General features: G+C 47.1%; 1 protein-coding gene across 1 annotated transcript in view; it reads right to left on the reverse strand.

Annotated features, from left to right (window-relative positions):
• Positions 1 to 7,976, reverse strand: part of TMEM63A (transmembrane protein 63A) — a gene marked incomplete at both ends in the record, with an annotated part of 38,284 nt that extends 30,308 nt beyond the window's left edge. The window contains one exon of the mRNA XM_081998599.1: positions 7,792 to 7,976. Within this exon, the coding sequence (XP_081854725.1) occupies positions 7,792 to 7,976 (185 nt within the window). The remainder of the gene's footprint in view (positions 1 to 7,791) is intronic.
• Between the last annotated feature and the right edge of the window lie 1,331 nt (positions 7,977 to 9,307).

Raw genomic sequence — 9,307 nt, forward strand, 5'->3', positions numbered from 1 at the left:
GAAATTTTGTCCCAACTGCTGTGTTTCATCACAGGGAAAAAACCAAAAAACAACACAAAAAAAGAAACAAAGAGCCCACACAGAATTTGTGCCGTGAATCTATCCTTGCTTTCTAAGGATTGAATTTTAGTGTTGACAGAAGAGAAAGTATTTTTGCACACACTTTGGAAACCTTCATCACAACTAAATTTTAAGTAAAGCACTGGATCTTATCAGACACGGTTTCCAATTCCTGCAAGCTATCATTTTTAAATAAGCCAGCTGTCGGGAAGATAAAGAGAAAGGCGAGACCTCCTACGGGTGGGGTTGCGCTGCAGCAACCGAGCGAGCACGCAAGGCGCGGCACTTCGCGACCTTCGCAGGGACGGCGGGCAGCTGTACGGGCTCTGGAAACGAGGCACCCTTTCCCTTATTCCGGCTGGGACCCGGGCAGCGCCCCCAGCCCCGGGAGGGGCGTGAAATCGGGGCCGGCAGGGCCGGTTTCCCCAGGCGGCACACCGGAAAACCCAGGGCTCGTAACGTCCGCAGGGAGCCAGCCCGCTTGCTCCGTGCTCGCCGCTGGGCAAGGAGGATGTGCGAGGGTTAGCCCCCCGCCGGCCCTCCGCAGGGAGGGGACAGCCCCAGGGCTGCCCCGGCCGCCCGCCCCCCGCCCCGAGCCCGCGGAAGGCCGGGGTCCCGCTACGGCCTCCGATGGGAGAGCGGCGAGGAGGCCCGGCGGGAACGACCGTTGCCTCAGGAGGGCCGGGCGGAGGGGAGCGGGAGGCGGCCGGCCTCACCTGGCAGCACATCCCGAGCCCCGGCGGCCGCCCCTCGGGGCTCACCTCGCCCTCTCCCTTCCCCGCGGCCGGACCTGCACCGAGGCCGCCTCACGCCGCCCCTGCCCGTCCCGTCCCCAGACAGCGCCGCCGACCAGGGCTGCCGCCGGCAGCGCCGCTCCCGCCCTCCCTTACCTGTGCCGGGGCGGCCGCGGCCTCTCCCCTCCCCTCGCCTCGCCTCGCCTCTCGTCACCAGATGGGGCGCGGCGCCGAGGCACCGTCCCGGCCCCAAAGTTACAAGCCCAGCAACAAGTCCCGGGAGCTGCGCATGCGTGCCCAGGCCGAGCCCCGCCGCCGGGCCCCGGCTGGCGGTTAGAGGCCGGGGAGGAGGCCCTTAGTCCCCCGCCTGCTTCCTTCTCTCGCAGGACGGCCCAGGCCCGAGGGCGGCTGGCTTTTGCCGTGGGGCTATGGCTGCCCCTCGCCTCTCTACCCTTCTTTTCCCGACCTTGAAGTGCTTCCCTCAGTGAAGGGACCCCGTAGTAAAATAAGCGAGGGAAAGTTGCCGTCGTTTCCCTTGCGGTGCGGTTTCACCTGCCGCCGATACGGCGCGGCGGTGGGGAGAAGCAGTCACCCGGTTTTTATTCAGCGGGGTTTGGTTTTAGCGCAGGAGACGCTGTGCTGGGAGCTGGGGTTACTCCCGCACGGCGGCGTGGGCAGGAGCTCCTGAGTGGGAGGCCTGGGTATGCCAGAACTGCCTTCAACGCGTCTTGAGCCAAGCTTGCCCTTTATGCATTGCGGTTGAAATGATCTCTGTAATGCTTCACAGCAGATATTTTAGTAGTCCATAGCTCATGTACAAAAATTTGCTGGATCCTAAAGACAAAATCTCTGGTAAAGTATGAAGGATTTCCGAATGACTTGGTGGTTTCTCAATAATGTCAAAGTCGCGTGTGCTGGAGCGCTCTGCTTCAGAGGAAACCCTTCTGTGCCTCTGTGACTCACATTATCTATTAACATTAAAAAAAAAATCCAAACAGAGTTTTTTACAGCAAAAAAGGAAGACGCTCTGTGAGATTTCAAGAGAGATTTCACAATTCTCAATCCAGTAAAGTGGGCAAGCGTGCAGGTACAAGTGGAAGAGGCCATACACTGAGGCAGGTAACTCTGAAATAAATTAAGTTATAGTGGTAATATGAATATTCCATGAAATAGTCGAAGTCCCTTGTCTCCACACACCTATAAAGAGAGAAATAGCCTTCAAATGTTATAAACTGGAAAAAACGAGACCTAGGGAGTTTAACTTAACATGTCTGTGACAGGGCTGGGATGAGACTGATTCCCAGCCGTCCACAAGGACATCCTATCCTTTATGGGGGTTAATTGCTTCCAGCCAACAGACCAGAAATGTGGTATGGCAAGGCCCTGCCATCCAATTCTTCTCCACCCTTTATTTTAGTGTTCCCTCAACAGCCATGACCCAGCATTGCCAACCATCATCCTCCTCCTGTGTCTTCATCTTCTGCCCCTGATTGGCATGACTGACCAATGAGCAGCAGGCATCTGAGGAAGAAGATGATTATGGTAATGATGACGATGTAACTGTTCAGAGGGAGGCAGGGTGACCACTTGCCTTCAAAGATTTGCACCCTACCTCCAGTTTTGTGGATGAAGTGGCAGTGATGTTTCAGAACAGCGAGCCACTCTGAAAACAACCAAAATCATCAGGGCATTGCAAGGTTCAACCTGGTGTTACACTGATCAAAATCTCAGTCATCCATTGACTTTTATATTTAAAAGAATTGAGCATCCCAGCTGCCAAGAAGCCAGCATCTCTTCCAGCTGACAGTTCTGCTCCTGCTTCTCCATCTTCAACTCCTTATGTCCCTGTGTATTTAAACTGTGTATATTACTTAAGGCCCTGCATGCATGCCCACTATCCTGCTCCCTGCCATTTTATTAATCCTCAATTGCTTCGCTCTGTCAAATCCTTGTTTCACTTTCCAGGAATGCCTGCTCAGTGGAGAGCAGCGTTTGGCTGTACATGTGCTATGTGCCTTCCCCCACTCCATCCCACAAAAAGGGAAAAGTCCCAGTTATCTGCAGTAACTGAGAGACATTTCAAGGTAGAATTTCATAGTTTATCTAGCAGCTGCGTTGTTTTTAAATTGGCCTTAACAATCATGTTAGAAAATGGCATAAAATTTCTCAGCTCAACGTAGAGTGGTTCAGGTTCACTGCTGGAATAAAGAAATTCCACTTCTGTGAATTATGTTAATTATTTTAGCTTTAAAACTCACTCTCTTCTGCTTAGGGCTGTGTTGCTGGGAAAATTGTTTGGCATGAGTGTAGTAGAGTAATTATTCCATCCTGGCTTTTGTGGAATAACTCTTGCTGTGGACAGTTTATTTCAAAACAGGAATTCAAAGCTGAATAGTTATAATCACTTTCTTTTAAATTAAATTTTACTGATGTAGCTGCAGCAGAGTAGATGTGCCATGTAGGTGAAGCCTCAGTGTATGCTTGCGGCTCTTATACTTTTAGGACCAAAATCTGTTTGGCTGATATTCTTACTGATTTCCTAAGCTGTTCGTGCTTCTGATTCTTGTCTTATTTTCCAGAATAAAGAAGGCCTTGCACTGACCAGACTATCTTATTCTGTAGTGTAAAATAGGTGACGTTCAGTGATCTTGACATTGGAGTCTTGACATTCTTGGTTCAGAAGACTTTTGCCCAGCTACAAAATAATTTTCCCTCTCTTTCTCACAAGAATAACATCAAGCTTTTGTCATTTGTTTTTTTCCTTCCTCTGTCTAGACAGGCTCTTTAGCTAAGTGGTGTGATTTTGTTTATCTCTAATTTCAACAGCAGAGTCACATTTCCCTCCTCCCTACCTCTTGTAAATAGGGTTTTGTTTACCACTGTCTGTTCTTTTGGTGACAAAAGCCACATACTGTCATTAGTTAGCAAACGTTTAATTATGTTGCTAGAGCAGATGGAAATCCAGCCTCAGGACCTAGGGAGCAGGTCAACAGAATTTAAAATTCTTCCATTTTTCTTGTATTTTGCATGCTCCATACCCACTTCAACAGCTCTTTAGCACCAAGTTAAACAAGTGTGCAGGGTATTTACACTTACGTGTGTGACTCTTCCCTTACTTTATTAAATGACCTTATGGCTGAAGAACTCTGCTGTCACTTTAGTTTGATTTATCACAGCAGGACTCTCCTTGATGGGTGAACTCCCAACAGGACATCAATAGTCTCTGGACGTGAGTAGCAGGTGGCCTGATGCTTTACCATGTGTGGCAACTCTCGCTGTGGTTTCTTCTCTCTGAAGCAGCCCATCAGCCCAGCTTGCTGTTCCTCACTTATCTGCCTATTCAAATATATCTTAATGGATTTAATTCAGGCTTCTAACCTGGCAGCCCCTTGCTATCTTTTAATCTTTGCCTTCATCTAGCAATCTGTTTACAAGCCTCAATATACCAAAGGACTTAGTGTGGGCATTATAGAGTCTTCCTTTGAAAGGCCTGAGCATTAATATGTGTATAATAAAAACAAATAAATAGGAAAATCTAGACAGATAGACAGATTTAAATTAACTCCAATTATAATACAAATAAGCAAGCAGCAAGTGTTGATTTAAATTAACAGATTTACACTTGGTTTCTCTCTGTACTTTTAAATTATTTTCTTAATGCTGCTTCTCATTTGTAGATGATATGTTAATTTTCAAGGTAAAAATAGCCTTGCATTAAAGTGGGAATGTATTTCTATTAATCAAGAGAATTGACCATTATACAAAATACTTAACCAAATATATCTAGCTATATGCGATAGAAATTTGCCTTGCTTTTCTTTTACTTTTTATATCAGATAGGAAGTGGTGAATGGGGTGTTGGTATTGATGCTTGAGCATGATTAATTTTTCTCATGATCTTGATCAAGTTATATTTGGATGAAAACTGGAATTTTATTAAAATGAACAGGTAACTGCAATCTAAAATAGCAATACTGAAAAGTATGGGAGGAACATACAGGAGAAAAAAGTAAGCTGCTTACACCATATTTTGCATTTAAACTTAATTTACAAAATGGTGAAGTATTGTCCCTACTTTGTGCACTGAGCTCATGTTTTTGATCATCCTGGGTACATCTAAAGAGGCATCCCTGTGAGTGGTCCTAGGTTTCTGTACTATATATACACACTATATATAGTACATATGCACACCTATACGCACTGCCAAACCCAGCTGTAACAGCTGCCGAACCTTGCTGTAGGTCTGCCTGGGCTAAGACAGGCCTATGCCTTACCAGAGGGCAATGCATGGACTTTCCTCATCACTCACCTGCGTGCAGTGTGAGGCTTTAAACCTCTGTTTTGTGGATAGTTGCAGCTGTGGACAATCTTTTGCTGATATATAGGATTTTTAGGTTTATTATTAGCTTGTTGAATTGCAACCGCTGTTGATGTGACACACTTTGGTACAAAACTAGGACAAGGGGACCTGAAACGTGGATGACTTCATTGTTTTCTGAATATACGTATTATCTTAATGCCTATCCATGCATTAACCCTGTGTGTATAGCAGCTGAAGGGAGTTAATGCATAGGTGGCATAGCACTAACTGTAATTAAGGCAGCTCCCTGAGAGAGAGAGAGAGAGATGGAGAAACCATCTGTCGCAATCTGGGCTCTCCCACTGAAGAGGACAGCAGCTGGCCACACGACCCATTGGATTTAGGTGAACCAAGGAGCAGATGTATTTGTCACCAGTGTAAAATATCAAATGACTTACAGCTTGTAATGTTTTCCTGTTCTTGGGTACAATATATGTTAGTTTTAGCGAAGGACTTTAGCGTCCTCAAGAGCCTCTGTGCTCCGCAGCTGTCCTGACCGTGCACAGTAACTCTTGGGGCAGCGGTACTGGGCTGAGACCCGGACAGACACAAGCATCCTTGCCTCAGGTTCTGCTTTTCCCGGAGCAGAAAGCTGGGCGATCGCTTGTGCAGGAGCCACAGAACGCTCCAGGAGATCTTGCAGTCTAAACCATTGGAGGGTCTGCTCAGCAGGGTTTGCTGGAACCTTGGATTGAAAGTAAATTTTTGTTAACCAACCTCTCAAGTCCTGTTTTTGATCCGAACAGATCAGAAGAGGAAAACCAGTTTTTCCTCCCCCCCTAATAATACTCAGTTTGATAACTTTGAGCAAACTAGTCATTCAGTTGGTTGGTCTGCTTTATCCATTCTCTATCTGCAAAGAGTCCAGTGAGATCCCCAGCTTTCAGACTTAAGAACTGGGTTCGAAGGCCTTGGTGGTGACCCTTCCTGGTTCACTGCCTTGACTTCCCTTAAAATGTCAACATCAAACACACTGCTTGAACATTTATAAATGTAATTTACAATATTTTTAAAGTGTTGAAAGCTTAAGCCTTAATATAGGTGGTTAGAATTTAAACAAGTATATTTAGAAAAATAAGAATATATTTGAATAGAAATCTGGATTAAATAATTTTCAAAGCACTTCTAAAATCAGTAATGTTTTTTTTTCCTTGGGCAAGAATTCCCCCTTCTCACTCGTGGATTTACAGATGAATAAATTCAGAATGCGGACTGTGAGGATTTCACAGAATCACAGAATCACTAAGGTTGGAAAGGACCTTCAAGATTATCAAGTCCAACCATTAATCCAGCGCCACCATGTCCCCTAAACCATGTCCTGAAGCACCACATCCACATGTTTTTTGAACACTTCCAGAGATGGTGACTCCACCACCTCCCTGGGCAGCCTGTTCCAATGCTTGACCACCCTCTCAGTAAAGAAATTTTTCCTAATATCCAGTCTAAACCTCCCCTGGCATAACTTGAGGCCATTTCCTCTCGTTCTATCGCTGGTTACTTGGGAGAAGAGACCAACACCCACCTCACCACAACCCCCTTTCAGGTAGTTGTAGAGAGCGATAAGGTCTCCCCTCAGCCTCCTCTTCTCCAGACTGAACAACCCCAGTTCCCTCAGCCGCTCCTCATAAGACTTGTGCTCCAGACCCCTCACCAGCTTCGTTGCCCTTCTCTGGACACGCTCCAGCACCTCAGCATCCTTCTTGTAGTGAGGGGCCCAAAACTGAACACAGGATTCAAGCTGCGGCCTCACCAGTGCCGAGTCCAGGGGCACGATCACTTCCCTGCTCCTGCTGGCCACACAATTTCTGATACAGGCCAGGACGCTGTTGGCCTTCTTGGCCACCTGGGCACACTGACAGCTCATGTTCAGCCGGCTGTCAACCAGCACCCCCAGGTCCCTTTCCGCCGGGCATCTCTCCAGCCACTCCTCCCCAAGCCTGTAGCGTTGCATGAGGTTGTTGTGACCCAAGTGCAGGACCCAGCACTTGGCCTTATTAAACCACATACAGTTGACCTCTGCCCATCAATCCAGCCTGTCCAGATCCCTCTGCAGAGCCCTCCTACCCTCCAGCAGATCAACACTCCCACCCAACTTAGTGTCATGTGCATCAAAGAGCTTTGATTGTATTTTAATCTCAGGTTAACTCACAGCAAACCAGAAGCAGCAGAACTCAGAGTTACGCTTTATCAGCTTCTGTGTTCCGCCTAGGAGCTTGCACCAATAATTATCTCTCTAAATTTGTGTGTCTCAGCCTTTAGAAATAGGCCTGACCTGCTCAGTTACGATTTTGGCTTCACAAAGAGCCGAGAAGGTCCCTGTTACTTTGTCCACAGCAGCACTGAGTTGGCTCCTTTGCAGATACGCGCCGCAGCGGGCGAGCGCGGGGGCCACTAGTGACAGCAGGATGATCCTGGTGAGCCTAAGCAGGGGGTCAGGTGCCGGGTACACGAGGCGCAAGTGTCAGGGGAGAATTGGTGACAGGATGCAAAGTGGCTTAAGCAGGAAGCCGTGAAGAGCTGTCGCAACAGCAGACAGCCATGACCAAGGGCAGGGTGGCTTTCTCCATCGAGGAAGATCCTGCACCCAGGGCCTGGCTTTACTAGAGCGTGACTGGAAGTGGTGGGGGGCAGCAGCACCCAACCCGTTCCAAGCGCGTGACGGCCGCTCGAGGCACGCTGCAGGCATCGGGGTCCTCACTGGGCCCTTTCTGGCACCTCCACTTTAGGGAAGCAGAGAAGTTGGCTAAATACTGGCCGTTCCTCAGCAAGCGATCACCTGTCAGACATATTATCACCGCGCCTTCTGACTTTCCCGTTCGCATCCCTCCCTATCCACTCTCATTCCTCTTTCTGTAGTAGTTTATTTCCTCCTCCCGTTCATCCTTTCTCATATTTCCTGTGATGATTTTATTTTCTCTGAATCACTTTATTTTCTTTTTGTTCCATCTTTCTCCTTTAAAATGTATGCAGAGGGTGTAAAGCTATTCCCTTGCATCTCTCCCAGCTGTACTCAGCATGTTTGACATTGCCTCATGAGTAAGAGTGTGGCCTGATCTGTATAAAAAGGGAAAGCAACGTAGTCACTGCAAGCTGAGCTTAAACATGTGGGTGATCTATGGATCAGCGGAGAACTTTCTTCCCTGTAAGTATGCAGTAACAGAATGTCAAGAGAGATATCTCTTGTTTTACTAAGATACTTTATGTACAGTAATTGTTAGAGTCTGTTGGTGATTAGGGTGTTGTTGATAGAAGCTGTGGTTGACTGGTGCCTTTGAAAATCAGTTTATTTATTTTAGTGTCTAAATATGGACTTGAAAATTTTGACCAAGGCGATTTGCTCAAGGTCATTATCCCAACTCAGGGACAGAACAGGGAAGAGAGCCCAAATCTTTTCAGCCCTCCCTATTGGAATTCTGTACAGTTTCAGTGAAGTAGATGTTTACGTACTCAGATTATATACCAGATTATAATGAAGTGAGTGATCAGAATTCATTTGGGAGGAGTTAAAAGCAGGTCCTGTGAAGTGGCACAGACACTTTGTGGGAGTTTCTGGAGTGAGATGGAGCCAGGGCAGAAGAAACGGTCCCTGTTGCATGAGAGCACCTAGGCAAACTATTCCTGCCTTCACAACACGGTGCACCTTTTCTTTTACACCCTGTCTGGATCAGTTCCTGGGACTGCACGAGCACAGCTGAGAGAGTAGGTGTAAGCTGGCACTGCTGCACACAGAGCCCTGAGATGAGCAGACCTGAGGTTTAAGGCCCCAATTTCCAACTGCTCTGGGGAATGGCAAGCCAGGTTGAACGTAGTTCCTTTGCACTGTAGTTCCTGTGAAGATTAGAAGGGTTTCATATGTCAATATAAGACCTTGAACTTATTATTCAAATTATCACAGTGAGAGCATTTCTCAGAGGACATGAAATTGTGTTAAGAAACGAGCTCCTGTCCACTTTACTTAGGAAACAAGACAACTGTGTTCTGTAATTGCTGCAGTTTCTGGACCAGTTTCAAGGCAAGCCTGGACAATAGTATATTCTCATGTTCCATTATGAATCTGAGCTTTTTCTTATTTAGGACAGCATGTGTTTAAGAGTTTACCAGCCTGGGAACATAGTGAAGTACAGACGTAAGATTTCCTACCACAAGGGACGGA

This window comes from Phaethon aethereus, assembly GCF_964289735.1.
Source record: "Phaethon aethereus genome assembly, chromosome: 3".
Lineage (NCBI taxonomy): Eukaryota > Metazoa > Chordata > Aves > Phaethontiformes > Phaethontidae > Phaethon > Phaethon aethereus.